This window comes from Sarcophilus harrisii, chromosome 2 (genome assembly GCF_902635505.1).
Source record: "Sarcophilus harrisii chromosome 2, mSarHar1.11, whole genome shotgun sequence".
Lineage (NCBI taxonomy): Eukaryota > Metazoa > Chordata > Mammalia > Dasyuromorphia > Dasyuridae > Sarcophilus > Sarcophilus harrisii.
The window spans coordinates 479,684,639-479,708,514 of record NC_045427.1 but is presented as its reverse complement, the minus strand read 5'-3'; the positions used below and the strand labels follow the sequence as shown (position 1 = coordinate 479,708,514).

The 23,876-nt window shown below is 36.5% G+C and overlaps 1 protein-coding gene across 9 annotated transcripts in view; it reads right to left on the bottom strand.

The window, feature by feature from the left end:
* The window catches only part of ODF2 (outer dense fiber of sperm tails 2), a 44,985-nt gene that overhangs the window by 4,274 nt on the left and 16,835 nt on the right, over positions 1-23,876 (bottom strand). For all 9 annotated transcript variants that reach the window (XM_012553883.3, XM_023494280.2, XM_031954747.1 and 6 more), the window contains 14 exons: positions 22,420-22,590; positions 21,344-21,504; positions 20,636-20,765; positions 19,808-19,939; positions 18,030-18,101; positions 17,420-17,491; positions 16,874-16,990; positions 15,259-15,444; positions 14,137-14,246; positions 3,818-3,953; positions 2,710-2,820; positions 2,433-2,537; positions 1,293-1,451; positions 163-263 (listed from right to left, as the gene is read on the bottom strand). In XM_012553883.3, coding sequence (XP_012409337.3) covers positions 163-263; positions 1,293-1,451; positions 2,433-2,537; positions 2,710-2,820; positions 3,818-3,953; positions 14,137-14,246; positions 15,259-15,444; positions 16,874-16,990; positions 17,420-17,491; positions 18,030-18,101; positions 19,808-19,939; positions 20,636-20,765; positions 21,344-21,504; positions 22,420-22,590 — 1,763 coding nt within the window. The remainder of the gene's footprint in view (positions 1-162; positions 264-1,292; positions 1,452-2,432; positions 2,538-2,709; positions 2,821-3,817; positions 3,954-14,136; positions 14,247-15,258; positions 15,445-16,873; positions 16,991-17,419; positions 17,492-18,029; positions 18,102-19,807; positions 19,940-20,635; positions 20,766-21,343; positions 21,505-22,419; positions 22,591-23,876) is intronic.

Below are 23,876 nucleotides of genomic sequence, written 5' to 3'. Positions count from 1 at the left end.
TCCTAAAGGATTTCTGTTTTTTCTTCCCTGTGAAGTTAGCCCACCACCATCATTCCAGGGTCAGTCACCCAAACTGTTTAGTGGGTAAGCATAAAGTGGAAACTGAAGAGTTCAGGTCCTAGAAAAATGATAAGGACAGAAATAGGACACTGTGACTCTAACCTCTCTAGTTCTTCCACTTTCAGGCTTAGCTGTTTGTTTTCCTCCTGAGAATATTGATGTCTCTCTCTCACCACCTCCAGCTTCTCCCCCTGGTGTTCAATCTAAAATGACAGGAAAAGAGACCATTTTACATAGAAGGTGATACATAGTCCTGGTTCTCCCTTCTCCCAGTAATCTGGCATCCATATGAATGGTACATCTGGAGATGGTATTCCTTGGTGAGATTGTTACCTTCAGCATCCACTGCAAAGTCATACCTTCCCTACCCATGCAGGACTTGAAGTTTAGATCTAAAAAGAATGAAGGCTTCCCCACCATCTTCCCAAAAGAAGAAATATCTGCTCCTAGGAAAACAATTATGCTTTCTTGACCAGGAGGAGCCAAGGCTTCTCCGATAGCCTAAAAGCCAAAGGTACAACCAGGTTGTCATGATATACAAAGGATGTTAATGACCAAATAAATGCGAATTAGCCTATGGATAACTGTCTGAAATCTTTACCTTGAATACAAGAGATGTAAGGGATCTTACAGATCTCCTTAATCCAACCCTCTCATTTTCAAGATAAGAAAATATAAGTTATAGGACCTGCCCAAGATTTCAAATAATGTTTGTCCCAAAGTAAAATAAGTTATCAGTGTGCAAGATAGGAAACATCAGGCATGACTGCATCAGAAAAGAATGTCAGATACTGTAACTGCAAACAAAAGAATGAAAGGGAGAGCAGTTGAAGTATGAAGAAAAGCCAGACAAGCATTCAGTGCCACAATGTCTGATGCTCAGGCCCTGGGGATTACTCTATTTGAGAACAATGAAAGAACTCAAAAGTGCAAGAGTTAAGCTAAATCTCAGACCAATATGAAGGCTGTAGAAAAAAGAGAAAATCAAGCCATCAGAATTGATAGAAGCAGCTCAAAAGTGACGCCTCCTATCACTAGAATCACTATTTGCAAACACAAGAACATTTGGCACACCAGACTTTTATTTCACAGTGTTGATGAGAATTAATTCGTTTCGAAAAGTGGCAGCCAAAGAAAAAGGAAGTGATCTTCCTTTGGGGGCATGCGTCTCATCTTGGTATCCGGCTGGCTGTTCGGGTCAGGTCGTGAGACCCTTTCTGCCAGTCCCTTACCCGGGTGCGCAGATCTGCTATGATAGCTGTGAGGTCCACATTTTTCCTCTCATAGCCTTGTAGCTGATCCTGACATTCAGCCAGCTTAGCCTCAGTAATTTTGAGGATCTCAGGCAGTTGTTGAAGGTCAGTCAGCTGTGCCTGGAACTGCTTACGAGCCTTAAAGAGGGAAAGAACGACATTTTTTGGTAAAGACAACCCCACATTTTTTACCTCTTGAAGTACTCTGATAGCAAGGTTAAACCATGTATTGATCAAGTTTGCCAATAAATCTCTTAGGGTAACCATCCTAGGAAAAACCCACTGTAAAATACTCAACTGTCCTCTAGGGTATCTCTGATTTAAATTACTAGTCTCTGATTTAAATTACTAGTTTCTTTTCATTTCTGAATGACCCATCCCATCTTCAAGTTATGAAGCACTACCTGGATCTCTGGTTGTCTAATAGAGTATTTTCTCCTATTAATAGACCAATCCCAAACCCCAGATTTACTTGTAAAGGCACCTTTCTCTGCCATCACATGAAGTAGGTAAAATCTAGGGTTTCTTTTTTGTGTTCAGAAAACTAAATATCAAAACAGATAAAGTGCCAAGCCTAAAGTAAAGAACAGAGTTTAATTCTGGACTCAAATCTGACCCTGGGCAAATAACTTAATCCTGTTTGCCTCAGTTTCCTCATCTGTAAAATGACCTGGAGAAGGAAATGGCATACCACTCTAGTATATTTGCTCCAAAACCCCAAATGAGGTCATGAAGAGTTAGACATAACTGAAATGACTGAACAACTTTTTGTATGTTGCTGCAGGTTTTTTGGGGTGTACGGAATTGTTGCTACTAGAATCCTAGTAGCAATTGGAACTATACTACCACTTAGTCAAGCAGGTATCTGGGAGTTCAATCATTATTTGTTCCCATAAAATTACTTTGAATGCTTTTAGCTTCAATTAATTTTCTTAAATGAAAGAAGGGCAGAGGTAGACAGCAAGGAAAAGAAAAGGAGAGGACAACAAAAAAGGTGCTAGCTTTACAGAAGACCACTTTTTTCTTCTTCCTAGCTCAAAATATGGAAGGTGGCACAGTTACCTGACTATTTAATTCAAAAGGGGATGGGGGAAAGTCTCGGTAGACATTAACAATTACCGATTCAATTTCTTTGTTCATTTCATCTTTGAGGATCTTGTTTTCTTTGTCGCAGCGTTCCAGTTGAGTGGCTACCTCATCAGCTTCCATCCGGGTCTTCATCACCTAGGGGGTAAAGGGGATCCAGATTTGGTGAGAGACAACAATTTCTCATAACTCAGTTGTTGAGAATAAGGGGTTTGGGAGTGGGGAAAACAACAGATGGGAAATCAGGCATGATCAAAATGGGGAAGTGATCCTCACACCTGCTGAGAAAAAGCTCAAATTAGAAAAGTACCTGACTCTTGTAGTTGTCGATCATCCCTTCATAGTTCTTGACTGACACCTTCAGCTGTTGGACCTCAATTTGGGCTTGACTTAGCCTGTCTTCCACAGGGGTGATACTAGCCTGTAGGGGGATATTAAGCAATATGGAGAGCTTGCCTCTAACCAAAACACTATGGCATTAACTCTGAACTAATGTAAAAAAATGTGGTGAAAGATATCTGTCAAGCAAGGAAAAAAGCTATTTTCTCAGAAAAGCAACAAAGATAAAAATAGTAGTCTTCCAACTTTACCAGCCTTGTTTTCTCCTCTTTTTTTTTTTACCTACAAGGCAATCAAGGTTAAGTGACTTTCCCAGGGTTACACAGCTAGTAAATATCAAAACTCTGAGGCTGGATTTGAACTTAGGTCCAACTAACTGACTTCAGGGGCAGTGTTCTATTCACCGTGCCACCAAGATGCCCTCCCTTCCCCCTTCTCTCAAAAAGTTAGTCTGTACAGTTCCCTTCCTCTAAAAATTAAAGGAAATATGAATTAGTATTTTTGAGAAGTAAACTATTCCTGACTCTAAAAGGTTTTATCTCAGTTGGTAAGAGGTAACTATTCCCCACCAAGTCCCCAAATTATAAATGGGGAAAATAAGCTCTGAAAACAGAAATGACCTCTCTGAAGTCCCAGTGGAATAGAAGACAAGGTTCAAGATTCTTGCTTGTTCTTTTCCTCCTATCCAGAATATTACTATGTAGTTTTGTCCCAGGCCCACAGAATACTCCATCTATATAACCTGTACTTACCAGGTAAAGGGTAGGAGAACAATCTTATTGAGTCATTAATCTGTCTCTTGGGATAGTATTCATGAACATATTATCAAAATGTCATTAAAAGAACTCTAGGTCTTGAAATTGGGACACAGAATTAAATACTGTTGTTCCATTTCAAACTCCTCAAAACATACACAAAACCCTTGGGCAAAGATACCTAACTTCAATCTAGTTGCCAAAGAGGAATGGCAATACCTAAAGTTGCCTCAAACTAAACTCTTTTCCCATCCTCTGGCCACATAAAACAGCAGATTTTCCTTAAGAGCATGAGCTATAGTTCATGGATGATTAGCAGCTGACCTTTAGCCTCTCATTCTCAAGTTTGAATGCAGAATATTCTGCTGTCTGTCGGTGTAATCTTTCCACCAGATTATCCCGGTCTTCTCGCATCTTCTCCTCCAAGGCATGCTGCTGTGATACCAGATCCGTCACTCGGCTGGTATATAAGAAAAAGAAAAGAGGAGAAAACAGCAAACATCAGATTTCAAAGTACCCAAAGTTTCTGGAATGAAGTGGCTCCTTATGATCCAGAAGTCCTGGCAATGAACATGCCAAAGGCTAACAATTCTAGAATGGTAGTTTCCTCAAACTATGAGGAACTAACTCATCTTTCTCAATTGATGATTCATGATGGATATATGGGGAGAAGGTAGCTGGGGTAGGGAGGGCATGAAAAGAGAAACTCCTGAAACCTGGAGCTTGGTCAAATCAAGTGTTGAGAGTGGTATTAGGGAGGAGAGTATGTTAGGCAATCATTTCCCCAATACATACACATAACTTCTCCCCACTAAAAATGTTGATGAAATGGAGGTTATAGATTGCTATATACTGCACATTGGATTTTGTAATCAACCAGATTAGAAACTGAACAACTAAAAGGAAAGGGCCATAGATTCTCTTCTGAGATCTACCACTAATACACTCCAAACTAACCAAAACCAAACATTTTCTGGTCTATGTCACTCTAATTTAGGTTTTATCTGTCACTTAGTCAAATTCTGCTCAAATTCAATTACAAGGGCATTCCAAATCCCTAAAAGATTCCAGAGAGTCCTTTAGAGATTTATAACACAGTAAACTTTGGACTTAAACCACCTAATCCTTAGTGCTTAGTCTAAACAAAATCATCAGAAATTATGCCCCCCCCCCAGATTAAATAATATATGATGATGAATTAAATTATTCACCACATCCATGAAAGATTGATGTGAGAAACACAAAAGGCAATATAAGAAAAAATACAATTCATATTGACAGAAAAAAATAATAAAAACAGCATCTACTGGCTTGATGCTAAAAAGGAATACAATACATTTAACTGATATTAAATCCAAACACCACCACAAAATCCTAAATGGAGTAAAAATAAAGAGGGCTTATTCTTAAATTGATAAAGAATTTTTATTCAAAACCAGGAACCAATATTATCTTCATTGAAGAAATATAAGCATTCCTATAAAAAAAAAAACCTGACTATATCCACTTATAATCCATCTATCCCAATATTGGTAATGTTTAATATTTATTATAAGGCACCAAAAAAAAGGAGAAAATGTTGGTAAGAGATGATCACAGCCCTATTTTAAGATAAGGTGATTCTAACTTGAAAATCCAAAGGGAAAGAAAAAAAAAAGATTATACATCAATTCAATAAATATCTATTAAGCGCCTATTATCCAACACTGTTCAGTGGGAGATTCTCATTAAGATAAAAATGAAACTGGGCTTGCCCTTAAGAAATTTACAGTCTACTGAGGAAATAAACTATAAATGCTAATAAATCAAAAATAAAAGTCCTAACTCTGCTGGAGGAGAGGTGGAGAGGAAAAGGAAGGTAGGAAACTAACAGTAGAATTTTACAGGAATCTAAGGATTTAAAATGGAAAGGAAAGTAGGAAGTGTATTCCAAAGTCAAGTACATCAGCCTGGGCAAATCTATACAGGGAAAAGAATGTTCAGTATGGATAATACTAAGTAGGCCAGAATTTGAAGTAACCCCTAAGCAGAATGATGGATGAAAAGGAAAGGTAGGTTTTGATACCTACTAAAGAGAAGAGTAAGGACAAAAATTAGATTTGGATTGTTGAAGTAGCAAAGGGAGAATGAAATGAGATAGGAAATAATAATCAGAGACTCCCTTGCTATATTTAAAATCATGAAGCTTTATCACAGTAATAGTAATATCTAAGATATGAATGGCTGAGATAAAGTAAAAATGTAGTTCATGAGAATTGAGGCAGTTGTGGAGATGATAGGCCAAGGGATGAAAGGATAATGAAAATAATAAAAGAGTCTATCCAAAATCTTTCAGTCTAAGGGTAAAAATTGGCATGAGGATGATGTAAGGTACACCTTTGGTAAAGGAGAGAATGACATGGAGCCTTAATAACTGACAAGCATCTGGACAAATCACTGTAAAATGAACCTCAAAGGAGGAGAAGTTACTTAGTAGTCTAGACAGATAGTCCAGAAGTGGCAATGAAAATCAAGGAATATATTCTAATATATTCTACTTCTCCCTCTGATCATATCAGGGGGGAATGAAAGAAGGAAAGAGATCGACTAGGGATGCAGCATCTTCCAGAGGGAACCAGATTGCCATGAACAAAAAACAATATGCCATGTGAAGTAAAGAGATTTAGGATGATCTATTATCATTATCATTCAAGAGAAACAGGGAGCTCAGAGAAGGAGCAAGTGGGGAACAAATCCACAAAATCAACTGTATTCTTACACACTTCAATATAAGTCAATGGATCTATGATCTCTCCCTATTTACATCTATCTATGCCTGTTAAAAATTCTTATATTTCATTGATGACTTTTTAATCACAAAACTTTCTGAATATATATATCCTTCCCTTTTCACCCTCATCTCCCAAAATTATGAGCCATCCTTTGTGTAAGGAAAAAAAAATGTAAAAGAAACTAGCAAAATCTGACCCACATAGTGACCAAATGCAATGGTAGATTGTAGGTTACTATGTCCATAGTCCTTCATTTTTGCAAGAAGACAGGTGTATTTTCAACTCTTCTCAAGGATTAAATCTAATCATGATAATAACATTGTCCAGTTTAGAAAATTTTGCTCTTTTCATTTACAGTGTTGTAGTTAGTTAGCATGGATATTGTTATCTGGTTCAGTTTACCATCAACTCTGCATCACTGCAAAGTAAGTCTTCCAATGCTTCTTATAGTACTCAGTATATCACAGTAATATTCCATTATATTTACATATCACAATTTGTTTGGTTTTGATTCCTCCAAAATGGACATATGCTCTCATTTCCAGTTCTATAAAACTAGTACAAAAACTACTGCTATGAACACTTTGGTATATATGGGACTTAATTTTGTCTTGCCTACTAGTGAGATTTTGAAATCAAAGGATATAGGCATTTTCATCAATTTTGAAAAATCTATGCTTTATCATCTCATACATTTCTTGTTCATGCAAGAACAAGAAACCCTCCATAAAAATGTCAGTTAGTATATACATGAGGTCTTCTCATTCTTCTATAATTTTGTGGATACCAGGACTATTTTCTAGCTGTTCCTCACTCTTGCCATATAACTGTTTTTTTCTGATCATCCCTGAAGATATGTCATTTCTCACATGCAAATCAGCACTGGTAATGTACTAGGTGTATCCTGTTTATTTTTTCCTTATTTACTGGATACAGATGGAATTTTCGAGGTAATTCTGACATTCACAAACACATAGCATCATTACAGGGAAGATGTTAGAAATATAGGCTTTCAAAATAGAAGTTTTAACTAGTATATAAAAATATGTTACAGTTTGCAAAGTGTTTCATATATATTATTATTCTCATTGGATCCATACAACTCTCAAATACTATATAGGAAACAGGTTTGGAGAGGGTAATTGATTTGTCCAAAATCAAACAGCCAGATAAGATTCAAAACTAGTCCTTATCCTGGACTCAACAATCATTAAAAGTACTGTTCAAAATGAAATGAATATTTACAAAAATATAAATTTCTCAGATTAATAGAACAGAAAATAAAATACTTAAATTCTCTTATTTTAGAAAAAGAAACTGAACAAGTCATAAATCCCTAAGGGGGGAAAACCCATCTCCACAATTAGATTTGTAGACAAATTCTAACATTTAAAGAACAAATTTCAATACTACATAAACTGTATGTTGTTTTGTTTGCCCTTCAAAATAGGTAAAAGAGTCCTACCCAAACTCCTTCTCTCACACAAATATAGTCTTGATACCTAAACCAGGGAGAATCAAAACAGAGAAAGAAAAATAAAGACTAATGTTCCCCTAAAGAATATTGATATAAAAATTTTAAATAATAAAACACTTATCAAGAAGATTACAGCAATATGTTACAAAGATCATATATTATAACCAAGTAGAATTTATATCATATCAGGAAAGCTGAACTGGTTCAATATTAGGAAAACTTTAAGCATAAATGTCCATATTAACAAAAAACCCAAAAATTATATGATTATTCAATAGATATAGAAAAAGTTTTTGATAAAACACACACATTTCAGTTTAAAACACTAAAAGCCAGAAGTAGATGGAGCTTTCATTAAAATGTTAAATACTAATTATCAAAACAAAAATAATGCAAGCATTATTTTTAATGGGCATAAGCTAAAAGGTTTTACAATATTTACAATTAGAGCAAGTGAAATAAAAATTCTACCACCATTAAAAATAATACTAAAAATTCTAGCTATAGCAAAAGAAATTGAAGGAATAAATATAAGTGATGAGGAAAACTGACTTTTTGCAGGTGAGTTGATGGTTCACCTAGAAAAAACCCTGGAGAGGCAACTAAAAAACTAATTGAAACACTAAAATTGAAGGATATAAATAAATCCACACAAATTAGCATTCCTATAACTACCCAATAAATCCCACAGGAAAAGATAAACAAAGAAATTCTATTTAAAATAATTATAAACAATATAATATGCTTGGGAGTTTATCTTGCCAAGACATACACAGGAACTTCATGAATATGTAACAAAATATTTCCCACAAAAAGATATTTAAATAATTGGAAAAATATTAATTGTTCATGGGTAGGCTTTGTCAACAAAATAAGATTGACAATACTACACCTAAATTAATTCAGTGCCATACAATTAAATTACTAAAGAATTACTTTATAGAACTCGAAAAAAACTGAAAAATTCATCTGGAGAAAGGTCAAGAATATCAAGGGAATCAATAAAAAAACAACCACTAGGAAGTAAAGGGGACTAGCAACGTCATACCTCAAACTATTGATTGAGTAAATTGATTAAAATACTACAAACCTGTAATCATTTGGTACTAGATAAGAGAGGTTGATCAGTGAAACACATTAAGTAAAACCACACCATAAACAGGAGGCAAATAAAAGCCCAATAATCTAGTATTTGGTAAACCCCAAGATATGAAGCTATTGAATCAAAAATTTACACTTTGACAAAAACTATTAGGAAAACTGAAAACCAGTCAAGCAGAAACTAGAAACAGACTAGCATGTTATATCAAAAAAGGTAGCTGATTCATAACAGGTGATATCATAAACAAATTACTGGAACATAGAAAAAGTTTATCCATCAGATCTATGGATAGGCAAAGGTTCATGATTAAACAGGTTTGCAGAGCTAAAATAGCTAACTAATTTTGATTACTACAGTTAAAAAGATTTTTACACAAAATCAATGTAGCAGCAAAAATTAGAAGAAAAGCAGAAAATTGGGGAAAAATTTACAGCAAGTTTCTCTGATAAAAATCTTATTTTTTAAAGTACAGAGGAAACTAAGTCAAATTTACAAGATCAACAGTCATTTCGTAATGATAAATGGTCAAAGGATATGAATAAGTAGTTTTCAGAGGAAGAAATCCAAACTGTCAATATAGTCATATGAAAAACTAAATAATAAATGTACATTAAAATAACTCTGATGTAACCACTTAACATCCATCAGACTGGCTAACATTACAGAAAAGAGAAATACTTGATGTTTTTTGCAATAGCTGTGAACTAGTCCAACCATTCTTGAAAAACAATTTGGAATTATGCCCCCCCCCCAAAATGATTAAGCCATGCCTATTGAGACTCAGTAATATCACTAGTAGGTCTCTATCTCAAAGAAATAAAGAGGAAAAAGACTCATATATTCAAAAATATTTATAGCAATTTTTTGGGGGTAGCAAAGGATTGGAACTCAGAAGATATCAGTTGGAAAATGATTGAAATTGTGCTTTAAGAAGTAATAGAGATGGTTTCAAAAAATCCTAGGAAACTTCTTTGAACTGATAATGAGGTGAGCAGAATTAGGAGAACAATTTACATAGTTATAGCAATATTATATAGATAACATAGTTGTAGCAATATTATATAGATAATCAACTCTGAAACATCTGTAGCTCTGGTCAATCAAATTGCAAAGGTGACAAGGAACTGTACAGCACAAAAGATTATTTTTATTTTATATTTTATGTTTCATGGATAGCCATTTCTCCCTCTCCCCGCCCTCCCCCATCCCCAAGTTGGTCATGTAGTAACCAGCATTCTGGTGATGAGTCTCCCTACAACGAGTTCCTTGAATAGCAGACACAATCACTGCTGGGACAAAACTGAAAGCTTTTCCATCTCAGCTTAGTAGTTTTAAACTTCATTTGCATAGTTTTTGAGACGATCCTGGTCATCTATCTCCCTCCATATCATTAGGACACATCCAATGTCATTAATGTATATATGATTACTATCATACATAGGATGTTTAATCTTCTTGGCCCTGTATAAAAAATTACCTTCATTTCTCCAGGTCTTTTTTCCTCCACTAAAGTCAACATTCTCTTTGGATAGTCATTTATATTCCTCACCAGATAAACACCCCAATACTTTTTTTTTTTTTGATACTGTATAGGTCCTATAAACAAGACCTATATTTAAATTTTTTCTTTTAGCTATTATTGCATTGATAATGGCATTACAAATTGATACAATCTTTCTGGAAAGCAATGTAACAAAATTGTCACAAGACAATGAAACTGGTCATACTATTTGATCCTAAGACTATACCACATAAATATTTAAAAAGACAAATATCTATTTGTAAAAAGCTGTCATCAGCTATTAGTCAAGAACCAAAGACTCTCCAGAACCTGGGCCTTACCCCAAAACAAAGAGGTAATATTAACTTATTCTAAATAATCTACTTAATACTAGAACCACCATAAGACAGACTTTAAGTAGGCCAGTAATTAGAAGGTGAATAAATCTAAACTACAGCCTTTTCCATCCCTTTCCCATCCCCTACTGCCTTTACAACTAGCCATACATTAGGACTTTGACCATTAGGCAGACCACCATTTGTACACATCTGCCTTGCCATGATTAATTCACCCACTGTCTCACTCCCTTAACTCTTTAGCTCTTATTCAGGGAATAACCAAATCAATAGGCCTATAACTACTGCAAAGGGTGTGACAACAAGCTATTTATTACTCTATGGTTACTCAAAATCCCTAGCATTCAGGGTTACAGGCTCTCTTTCTTAGGCCACTCTCTGTTCCTTCCTATTCATATCAGTGCCATCTCTCTTCCTATTCTATACTCCTTTCCTCAATTCTACTGTGCCTTATGGAATTCCCATTTCATTGGTTATAATAAAGAGTCCTTTAAGCAACATTAGTTGTTCTCATGCTTCTCCTTCATGCAATCATAGAAACCAGGCTCCGCCAAGAGGCTATTTTCCTTATAAATGCCAATGTCTTCTACTTTTGCCTTTGATCTGAATTATACCCTTCCCAAAGCTTATTTTGTTCCTCTAATCATTTCATTTTTTCTTGCTCTAATTTTCAAACTTTCCATATCCACTGGTTCCTTCTCTATTATTTACAAACTTAACTAGATCTCCCCCACCCTTGAAAATACTTGCACTTGGTCCTACTAGCCATTAACCCCTCACAATATGATTCTAAATCTTCTCCCTTCATTAGTCAAAGGTCTGAGGAAAACATTGGTTTTTCTATTTTATTCATACCCTATTTATTTCTGAACACCTTAAAAATCTTGACTTCTAACTTCATCACTCAATTAAACTGCTCTCTTCAAAGTTATCAATGATCTATTATAAACTGTCAAATCCAATGCTTTTTTCTCAGTTTATATTCTTAACTTCCCTCATAGCATTTGACACTGTTGATTCACACTTCTCTTCCTAAACAGTCTTTACAGAGTTTTCATGACCTTTTCTGGCTCTCTGCCTACATCTCTAATTGTTCCTTCCCAGTCTTCTTTAATGGATCATATCATCCTTGTTTTGCTCCTTTTACATAGTTGTACCCTGGGTTCTGTACTAGGCCCTCATTTCTTCTCTTTACATGTTGATGTCATCATTTCCCTTGTATTCAACTATAACTTCCACACAGATGATGTCATTAGTTCCCTTGTTTTCAACTATCACTTCCCACACAGATGACTTCTAGATCTATATAATTCAGCCTCAATTTCTCTCTTGAGAGACCTCAATTTCTCTCTTGATTTCCAGTCTTTCATCATCAACTGCCCACTGGGTGTCTCCAACTAATTGTCCCATAAGCACCTATAATTTAACATGTCCAAAATAGAATTCATTATTTTTCTCCCCTAAATAATATCCCCTTCTCCCAACTGTCTCAGAATTTGCATCCATCCTTTTAGTCACCCAGGTTTGTAATCTTGGAGTCAGCCTTGGAATCAACCTCAACTCTTTATCATTTGTTAAATTTTGTTGGTTTTATCTCTTGAATTTATCCCTTTCTCTTCATCCATACAACTTTGGTTCAGGACTTTATTTAGCTCTCACTTAGATAATATTGATTATAATAAATAAATAGGTAATAGATAAATAGAGCCTCCCTGGCTATTTATCCTTTATACACCTGCTGTATCAATATTCCATCAATATTCCTGAAGTGCAAGTCTGTCTGTAATTACCCTAACTCAAGAAACTATTGAAGTTTGCCCTCCTGCCTCCAGAATAAAACACACATTGTTACTTAGTTTTCTCATTCCAGAGCAGATTCCTCCAGTCTACAGCTATCAGTTTATTGCACATTACAATTTCCTTTCTTTCACAAATTCTATATTCCATGCAAACTGATCTGCTTGGTATTCCCTGAACATAATCTATTGTGCATCTCTAAATTTTTGAACATGCTGTCTCCATGCATGGGATTCACTCCATCAGCTTTCTTTTTCTGGAAATTAACCCCTCTTCAAATGTTCAACTCAAATGTTACTTCCTTAAAGAGAGCTTACGCTAATCCTTCTGCACCTTCCCCGCTCAACTGCCAGTTTTTCTAATGTCCAAGGAATTACTCTAATAATTCATGTCCTATTCAGTTTATTTCTTCTGCTAGAACATGAACTCCTCAAGTGCTAGTATGATTTCATTTTTATCTTTGTATTCCCAGCACCTAATACCTAGAAAGCCTGGCCTAATCAGATTCTTAATAAATACTTGCTGAATAAATGGCTATGATGGTTAGAAGAGAAGCAAACTGGAATTAATGCTGGATGGATAAGGAATAACTGAACAGACTGTGACATAACTGATTCAAATAGACAAATACAACTGCCATGACAATTAAAAATATAAAGCTCCATACTGAAAATAAGAGTAAAATCTAAATGAAACCTAACTACACATGCAATCAGATGAGCATAAGGACAGGGAGAGGTTACATCATGAATTGTTCTTAATGTTTGTAAATATGTTTATTTTTAATCAATAAACAAAGCAATTATTAAAGCGCCTACCAGGTATCAGATTTATGCTAGGAACTGGAAGTACAAAGAAAAAGTTTAATGAATCAACTTAAAAATTAAATATTGCCCTCAATATAAGCAATATACACATGTTATCCAGACCATATGACTAAAATAGTCTATATACTCCCCCCCTTCAAGTTACTGTACATGCCCTCTTTTCATGTCTCTTTGCATCAACATTTTGCATCCAAAAGTCAGAGAACTAACTGGCTGTAGGCACAATCTCATATTATTGCCCATCCAGAACTAGAAACTTGAGATCCTGCTTAGACAAGACCTAGAGATGCTGACACACACTCCCATCTCAGGTAAAAATCCATTAAAGAACATTTTGATTGGCAGCTGCAGAGAAACCCTGGAAATTTTTTACTGTGCATTGTGTTCCAATCGATATTTTACTATATATAGCCCATGCCTCAGTTTTTCAGGCCCAAGTGGACTACTGTTTATTGTTCCTACTGGCATCTACCTTGGTTAGATAATATGTCAGGATCAAATAAGAAATACCAAAAAGCTCAGTTTTTCTCAGAGGATATCTAATGGAACAGGGCACTAAATGGAATCTTAATAAAAGAGCCATTCTAAGGAATCCAGTCAAACCAACCAATCTTAAAATCCACGAGGCCATATAAAATCCCACTCCCCCAGCCCACCATTCATGACCTCTTAACTGTCATCTACCTATACATAACAGTGAAAAGAGGAATTAAGGTTGAACCATGCCTAAAAATTTTCCCATGTTCAGCACCCCCCAACACTTCCTCCCCTCCCACCCCCACCAAGGCCTCTGCCCAATCCCAAGACCTTACTCATTTAACACAATGATCTCCAGCTCTAGATCTCCCTTGTCTTTCACCACCTGGTTGTAACGGCTCCTCCAGGATTCCAGGGTGGAGAGGGCTTCAGCAACATACAGATCCTGGGGACACCAGGAAAGAGACAAAACAAGACTCATCAACCCCAAATATAAGCGATCCTGGCCTTGGCACAGTTCCAAGAGCAAAAGAGATCTTCCATGCAGAGCCTTTTCAATCCAGCAAAGTAAAACTATGAGGCTAGGCTTGACATGATGTTAGACCCTAAAATCTAAAACTGCCTAAAAACTGTTGGGAAGCTATTCATCCCAAATTTCAACTGACCATAGTAATAATTAGCTTGCTTATAAACCTTTCTTACACAGCACCCTGAACCATTTATGCAACTCTCTCACAAAATGCTTAAAAAAGTTGATCATCACTTTTATCATTATCAACTTGGATAGGGGCAGGAATATTAAAAATAGTACAAATAGGAAAGCTGAGATGCCAAGGTTTCTAGTGATTTATTAAAGCCCTTTCTTTCATAGTCTTAGAGTCATTACAGACAGTAAACTAAGATGGGACAAGAACCTAAAAGTGGATAAATTGATAGCCTGTAGCTCCTTCTATTAGAGCTATTGGAAACATTGTTTCAGAAGCCTTGTGTTCTTTTTAATCTTCATAAGGCATCTTTCTCAGTTTTGATTATTGTACTTTCACTATTTCCTACAGTTTTCCTGTTTTATAAACTATTCTTAACTACCTTCTTGGCAGGCAATTTTTATCTACCCTAAGTCCAATGTGCCTGGATCTATCAATCTAATACAACAAACTGCCCTACTTAGGCGACCAACAGGAAGCAAGCTGTCCTCCCACAAGTCAGGGCTGCATGAAAAGCTAGGCAGGACAATAGCTAAAGCTCTGGTCTCAAAGTAAAGAGACCTGTTGATATATTACTGCAGAACCTGACTGGTTACTGAGTGACATTAGGTATACATCACTTAGACTCTCAGAGTTGGAATTTCCTCACATGCAAAAAGGACATTATGACCTCCCTTCTCAAAGGGTCACTGTGAAAAAATGCCACTGATATGAATGTGAATTATCTTCAGCCATCCCTCCCTTGACTGTTACCTTGTCCGCAAGCTGGACATGCAATTGTTCAGCATACTCTTCACTCCGCTCTGCCCTCTCTTGCTGTGCTCGAATGGCTTTCTTCAAGGCTTCTTTGTCCCGGTCTCCTTTCTGCTTGAGGTCCTTCAGCTGCTCCATGATGGCCTCCATTTCAGCCTTATGCTGAGAACCACTGCGCTCCAAATTCTGGGGACAGGAATGAAGAATGACTTACTGAGTGCTAAGGCAGCTCAATGTCACTGTTGCAGGAATAACACCTTATCACTTCCTAAAGAGGTTTCACACTAAGTTTCCTTCAGAGCCCCAGAATGTTATGAAATGCTCTGTGACAACTAGACCAATGGGGAGAGAAAAGGGTAACTCTGAAGGAAGCTGCTATCATGCATCTTCATTAAGATCTATTGTATTACCCAATGGCCCTAAAGGTGTGTTAAATTCCTCTCAAAATTCCCTGTCAGGGAAAATTTACCTATTTCCTTTTATTAGATAAGAATTATCATATGTTGCTCATTCAGCCTTTTCTATAAGGAAGTTCAGGACTATATTCAATACTCAATTGCTGCAATGAATTTACCTTAAAACCTTGATATCAACTATTTTCTTGCTTCTTTTACTGGGATTCTGCTTTGTTTTCATTTTAATTTGGTTCCTATTCACTAAAGTCCTATTCAAATTCTTCATCATAACATAGAAGGGACTTGGGTTCTCAAAAACTTTGTCAGTAGTGTGGAAACTCTAAACCATGCCATGCTGGGAAGGATTTATGTATTGGCTTAGTATCAGGCCTTTCTTACGGTATAGGACCAGGATACCTAAGTTTAGAAAGGCCTACTGCCAAGTTAGCAGTGATTTTATTTCTGCTATAACAACTTTCAAAGACCATCTAAGTGGTAAAAGAGCTGCAAATTGCATTGGCAGAGAATGTACACACTAAAATACCCCATAGATTACTGAAATGTTTATTTGAAACTGCATAGTGCATATATATTAAACTACTTAAACTTTTTAATCTGAAACCTATTTTAGAAGCAGAAAAGACATTAAGTCAAAAGTACATAAATGACAACTAGTCTGAAAGGTAAAAATAAAACATCAAGAGAATGGTCAGGCAAAGTTGCTAGGGATACAATTGTCCATTAAGTACAATTGTCCATTTGTAGTTGCTTTAGATTTCTAGTTAGAATGCTCTAGATCTCAGGATAATAAGAACTTTAAAGTTATAAAGGACATTGGAAATCAACAGAAGCAATCCACTTATTTTGCAGATGTCAAAATTGAGGCCCACGGAAGATAAGAGCCCATGGTCACATGATTTATGGTCAAATCAAGATATGAACCCAGGTTGTCTAGCACCAGAACAAGTATGCTTTGTATTTACTGTACCTTATAAACACCCCACTCCCTGGATATGTAAAAGATACAACATATAATCACAAGCCATAGTGCACTATAGGGTCATAGCCATAATTCAATGTAAGATCACAGCCATGTACACCAACTGTACATCCCTTAGAAGTTAGTCTCTTTATCCATTCCTACTAGAGAAGCCTAGGTATTGTATCATAAAGAATATAATTTCATGAAATCCAGAACTCTGAAGGGCTAGGGCTAGTACCTTGATCTGGATAACAAGACGACTATTCTCTGCTTCTTTGGACCGCAGCTGTGTCTGCAAATGTCCCCGCATGGATTCCATAGTCTTGGAGAGTTCAGATGCTGTCTTAGCTTGAGCCTGCAGAGGAATCATTGTCAGAAGAGTTCCTTTCCCTTGTTAGGCACACAGGTACCCTACACCTGAGATAGCCACAAACTGCATGCCCTGGGTCCTACTCAAGAGGAATACTCAAATTTTATGAAGCTGACAAAACATACCAACTACAAGAGAATGAGAGAGGGTATCTCTGAGGGATCCTCTCTGTATTTTAAAAATAGTTTGCTTCCAGGACTAGAGCTAAAGGAAATCCTGAGAGAACTTTAAATATGGGAAAAGCATTAAGAATGTTCACTGGTAAAACACAATGGAAGGATTGGGAAAATCTAGAGCAAATAGCTCAAGGGGAGATAAGCAATAACTGAGAATCTGGAGGACTACTGTCAGAACCATTTTCTATTTTAAACTCTATCACAGGAAAAAAAAATAGAGACAAGGGAAAGAAATTACCTTCTCACACTGAATTTCTTGTAGCAGCTCTTCTACTTCCTTGTCTTTATCTTGTAGCAATAGCAACAGGCGCTGGAAAACAACACACATCTCATTTTCCTTGGGGAAGGTATAACATGCCAAGTTCCAGGGCAGGTTAGCTCTCCACTTTCTTCTGGCCAGAAGGGAGAGTACCCTCCTCCCGTGCAAGGTTTGGGACTCATCACTTAGTCATTGGGGCCCAGCAGTTAAGGCTGACCCATGCCACATAGTCCAAAACACATTCTATACAGTTAAAAGTAATGAGGCATGTGCCTCCTTTCTGGACATTATGAAGAAATATTCTGAATAAAATGTGGCTGATACTAGAAAAGAGGCATTGTATTTTTGAGCTCCCCAAAAATCGGATCCATGGCAACATAATGTCAAAATTAACCCTTCTAACAATGTCCTAAATAAATCAGTTATTGATACATACTGATACAGAAAAACAAGAAAAATCTACATTTTCTAATACTGAGGGATGTCCTCTGCCCAGGATTTTATCTGCATGGAACTTCTCAATGCCCTGAATCCCCCAAGAAAACCCTTTTACTATTTGAACAAGATCAAGAAGGTGGCTTCACATTACCGCTTTTTCTGAGTCGGCTTCGGCTAGTCGTTTTAATAGGTTTCCTTGTTGCTCCATCAGCTTTTCTGAATCCTTCAGAGACAATCAAACTATCAAGGATATCATAAAACCAACCTCCCCCCCACCCACCCACCACCTGCCCCACAGCCTCTATTCCCTGAGTGATATTGATCTTAAAGAAAAAAGCCTCATATTATATTCCTGTCCCCATGTATTTCTCCCCCATGGAAGATGGCATGCTAGAAAAGGAAAGGGAAGGGTAGTTTTGTTTTTGTTTTTTTTTACTAAAGCTTCTAATGTTCTGGATGATATAATTCAACACAGTGACTTCCTCTTTTTCAAGTAAAGCCAAAGAATGACATCAAGATCAAAGAGCCAGATATCAAGAAACAGGGAGCCAAAAATAAAAATTTTTTTCTTCCCCTACTATTCTGTTCTCTTTAATTTGGGGCCAAAATTATGGAAGAAAACAATGATTCCCTTTGATTTGCTTTAGTCGACCAAGCAAGAACTTAAAATACATACTAAGTAGATAGAGGATAAATTTGAATATAGGAAAATGTACACAAACTAGTGCATGATAAATGCAGATATAGAAGAACAAGAATACAATAAACACTAATGCAAATAAAAATCCCCAAAGAAGTTAAACTCAAATTAAATGCCATGACCAATTTTGATCCTGGCAGGAAAAATGATGAAATACACTTCCTTTCAGGAAAAATAAGATATAAAAATAGAGGGGAAGAATACTACAGATACTATAAAACACAGTCACCATACTATAAAACACATATCAGTTGGTTTTGCTTAACTGTTTTTTCTGTTATAATAAAAATTCATTTAGAAGGAAGAGAGGGAATAACCACTAGGAAATTACTTTTGATTAAAAAAAAAAAAAAACACCCAAAAAGTTATCAAATAAAACTTTAATATGGCTGGAAGGGGGAAAAAACTTAACTTTTTTTTAACTTAACTCTTTTCCCTAGGAATATATTTGAAGTATGATTTAACTACTCATTCTCAGTGAGCCTTTCCCCCTTTTCTCATTCAGTCAGAAAATACAAAAACCATAGAATCACAGAATATTAAGCAAATGTGAACCTTGGATCTAGTCTATTTCTCTCATTTTTACAATGAGTAGCAAATTAATATAGCAAGCAAATAAACAAACAGTAATTAAGGTATAGAGCAGCAAAAAAAGTTACTGACAGGTATGGAGCTGTAGAAACCTCAGGTCATCTAATCTTTTTCAAGTGCTCTTTCCTCTATAATATACTCAAATATATTATAGTCAGCCTCTATTAGATATTGAATTTGTTATTTTTAAATTATTAAAGCTTTTTATTTCTAAAACATATGCATAGACAATTTTCAACTTTCTTACAAAATCTTGCATTCCAAATTTTTTCCCCTTTCTTCCCCCAACTTCTATCCCCTTCCCAGCAGCAAGTACTTATTGGCTTTGCTTTTTAAAAAACAAAATAATTAAGGTGGTCCAACAATGGAAACAAGGGGGCCTCAAAATGCAATAAGCTCCCCTTTGCTGAATCTTTTAGGAAGTTAGATTAGATAATACTTAAGATTTCTTTAAACTCTGAAATTCTATAATTTCTTGTCTTAAAATCTCTAAATATGATAGAAGTTATGAAAGCAAAAAAGTAGAGAAGAATGTATCCTCTGTTAGAAGTAAGTTATACATAGGGGGCTGGATTTCCCACAAAAACAAAGGAAGGTAACAAAGACACAGTGGCTTGGTGTGGATAGCTCAGCATTACCTCTTTAGAATGTTGTTCCTTCAGCAAATCTCTCAGAGTACGATTGGTCTCTTCAAAAGTACTCAACTTCTGGAGGAGAAGTTCCTTTTGCCGGGTCAGTGTATTGATGTCAGTGCAAGTCATGTGCTTCTCCTAGAAATCAATCAAATAACCAACAGGAATTTGTTACTGAATGTCCATTATAGATAGATATAGATAGATAGATAAGATATAGATACCTGGTGCTCAATGTTATAGGTGATTCAAAGAAATGAAAAGATAAGGATTCCCCTACTTTTAAGGAACATACATTTTAGATGGGGAATGTTACAATTAATCAAAAATTAATTAACAAGGCAAGACAGTATAGTATATGATAATGGCTAAATAAGAAGTCAGGCAATAAGTGTTATACAGGAATTAAAAGATGAGTTTGGGTTGGAGTGCTCAAGGAGGGCTCACAAAGCAGATGGGACTTAATCTGGGCCTTGAAATACAAAACCAGGATTTGAATGGACAGAGAGAAAAGTATAACCACTTGTAGCCTTTCATTCCTTGGACATCTACAACATAGCTTGATATCCTGTGATTCTTGGTGATCTGTTACTGGTTTTCTTTGGACTCACCAGTAAGAAACCAAATCTTCCAGATAATTGAGAATAGGAGGGAGTAGGAAAAAACATGTATGTTGGTACACTCTCCCATAGGATGAATTGGCAAAACTTAAGAGCTCTAGGATTCTCTAGCTAGTTGAAAGGAATTCTAAGGTACCAACTGATACCAACTGATATCAAAGCATCAAAGTCACCTTCAGAACCGTGAAGTACTAGCCACTCCTGTACCACTCACCGATTTCAGTTTCCCAATTGTGTCCTTCAATGCCATTACTTGCTTGGCAGCGGCTGCTCCATCCATTTCTGCTTCCACGAGCTTAGACATGAGACATTCTTTTTCCTGTTGCAAATGCCTTTTTTGTAGCCTGTAAATACAGTTTGGTTTTTTGAGTCCTCACCCATCAAGCCTACTTCAACATGAAGGGCCTTCTCTCTTTTCTACAAAGTTATAAGGAATTCCCCAATTACCAAAGTGCTTTCTAACCTCAAGAGGCAGGGATCATTAGACAAACCTTAGAAGATGGAAAAAATTGAGGTCTCAGAAAGCCATGTGGTTTTCTTGGCTAGGGTGAGGGATAAGTAGGTGAAGAGTAAATTGCTAGAGAGAAGAAAGGGCAGGAAAGGAAATTTCTTGCCATCCTTCTTTGCCTTTATGACTACTTTCTCTTGCCTGGTCACTTCAACTTCCAGAAAAGTACAGTGGGATTAGGGTGAGGGAGTATAGGAAAAGGGAGAAAGGGTGAGTACTCAAAAGTACATATTCTTAAAGGGCTTAATCCTTGGAAAAAGTACAAAATTGAAAGGCCACTCAGTGGAAAATGTGCTATAATAAACAACACCTTCAGGTAAGACATTTCTGATAAAAAATAAAATCCTACAGATACCTCAATAGCAGGGAGTTGAGTATTAGGGCAGGATAAGAAGGGAAGAAAAACTGCTTTACACTGTAAAATCCTTTTCCTCCTTGATACGCTCAATATTTTGTCGAAGCATGGTGTTCTCATGCTCAGTCTCTGCCAGCTCGTGGGCCACCTCCTCCAGTTCTTCCTTCCGCTCCTCTAGGAACCGTTTCGCCATCTGGCGCTCCCCTTTCTGCATCTTTACCTAAAGAAGGGATCACAAGTATAGTCCAAATGGCCAAAGAAGCACAAAGATTTTTCATCCGTGGGACCCCCTACTCAGAGGTAGGTGAGCATAGGGGGTAGATAAAGAAGGCAGTGATGAGGAGAGATTAGCAAGGACTTTCTCTAGACTGGAGATGCCAAGGAGTAAGGCTGTGTCTAGGGGGGATACAGAGCCCAAGGCAAATCAAATCATATTGTGTGGAGTGGCCCCCTTAACATTTTTACACAGGTAAAATCTGATTAAAATGAACAACAAGGGCAGCTTTCAAGAAGAGGGGGAGGGGGAGGATATGTCACAAAAGGACAAAATGCAACCTGAGGGGTGTGTATGGAGACAGGGAGTGGGACTGTTGCCAGGCAGCCAGCTGGGGTGGGGTGGGGTTAGAGTGGGGGATGGGGACACTAAGGGAGTTACATGCTTATATGTTATCAGTGCATTCAGAAGTATTTATTATCACCAGCTGACGAAGATATTCCTTTCCTCCAATGTTTCCCTGGTAGTCTAGTGACCTGGCTGCTTCCACAGCACAGAAACCCAACTACCTCTCCTCCCCCCAAAATACACAGAACCACAGGTAATCATCCCTGTTTGCCATACAACAGAGTTCTGCTAAGAATTGGGAGATGGAGGAGGAAAGGGTCTATTTTCTTCAATGGGCTTTCTTAACCTTATGTTTGTGGTAGAAACCATAGCTCTCTCACCTATTCTAGTCTGAATGTTCCAAATCAACCTATCCAGACTAGATTACCTAATTTCTGCTAGTACAGAAAATAATCTATTCCTAGAACCAAATGTTTTGTGGGCACCAAGGGGAGAAATAAGGCTGCAAAAGCCACTCCAAATTCATCTGGCTGCCAAGTCCTTACCACCCTTTCTAGTTCATCTTAAGCATACCTCCGATTTAAGACATCCAACTGAATTTAATAAACTGTCCATCTTCTTGTCATAATGATTCGTCTTGCAGTGACCAGAGTCTTCATCCTCTGTGGAAAGGTCACTTAATCGCATCACTGAAACTAGTTTTTCTGAAGATGGTGGAGTTATATCTAGACAATGAGGTGGATTCTGACACAAAGGTGATAAATAAAGATAACATTAGCAACAGGCAAGAATTTACAAATCTCTAAGTCAAAAAATTGGCATAGCACATTGGAGGTAGGATAAAGGGTAATCAACCAATTATAGAATACATATTGTGAGCCATGACTCCCAGATTCTATTTACATCTCCACCTTGCCCCCCATTCTCCAAACAATACAGAAAGCATCTAAAACCAATCTCTTCCTCCTCTTTGGTTCTTTGTTTTCTGCTTTATAAAATGGAGAGAATAAATTTGGCCCAAATCTCATAGGGATGTAGATACACGCTGAGATATATTCTTCAAAGATACATAAAATAATATAACTAACTAGACCAGGTGGTCAAAATTGAAAAACCCATTAAGCAAGCACACAAAACTTGAGAAATGTTAAGACCCCCTTAGAGAATCAATTAATACAACTTTATTTTACAAATGAGGGAAGTGAGGCCCAAAGGGACTAAATTACTTTCCCAAGGTTACACAGTTGATTATAGCTAGCAGAGCTGGGCACTCACACCCCAGTCTCCTGACTGGTCAGTCATCCAGTGCTCACAATACTATATGTGTAAGAGACTAAAAAAGCAGCTAATCTGATGGGCTTTTGTTGATATGGATCCTGAATATACACAAAAAGGGAGATTCATTTTAATGTTTGCATGTCTCTTAAAAGTCATTAAATTTAGGCATGGTAATTTTACATACATTGATCAATTCACTGCTTCATTTTACTACCCAGAATTCTTTATTCTCTCTCTCTCAGAATAAAACCATGCTACTAGAGAAAAACTGGCTTCCTATATCACAGGAATTAAAATATAGCACACATGATTACAAAGTAATGAGATTGATCTTTTACTAATCAGACTTTAATATAGTCACATTGGGAAGAAATTTATTTTAATGAGGCTAAGCATTACTCAAAAAATTCTAGAAATTCTTTGAAAACTGCTTTGAGAGCACATGGCATACTCTTCAGCCCTCAGTGGGAGCAATCTTTACACTTTAAAGAGTCTGATTTTTTTACAAAGTCAAAAATCATTTGGAATTAGGGCTGTCAAATGAATCAAATATGATTTTTTTTTAAATCAAAAACTAGTTGCAGCTACAAAATAGTGAGATGAATGTTTTTAGCCTTGTATGCAATCTGCTTCTGAAGGTCACTGCCAAATTAAGAGTTCAGAAAACAGTCTGAGAATTGAAGCATCTTTGGAATAAGTGTCTATTAAGTTCTCATTTGCTTAAATAAAATCAATTTTCATTTGTGATATTT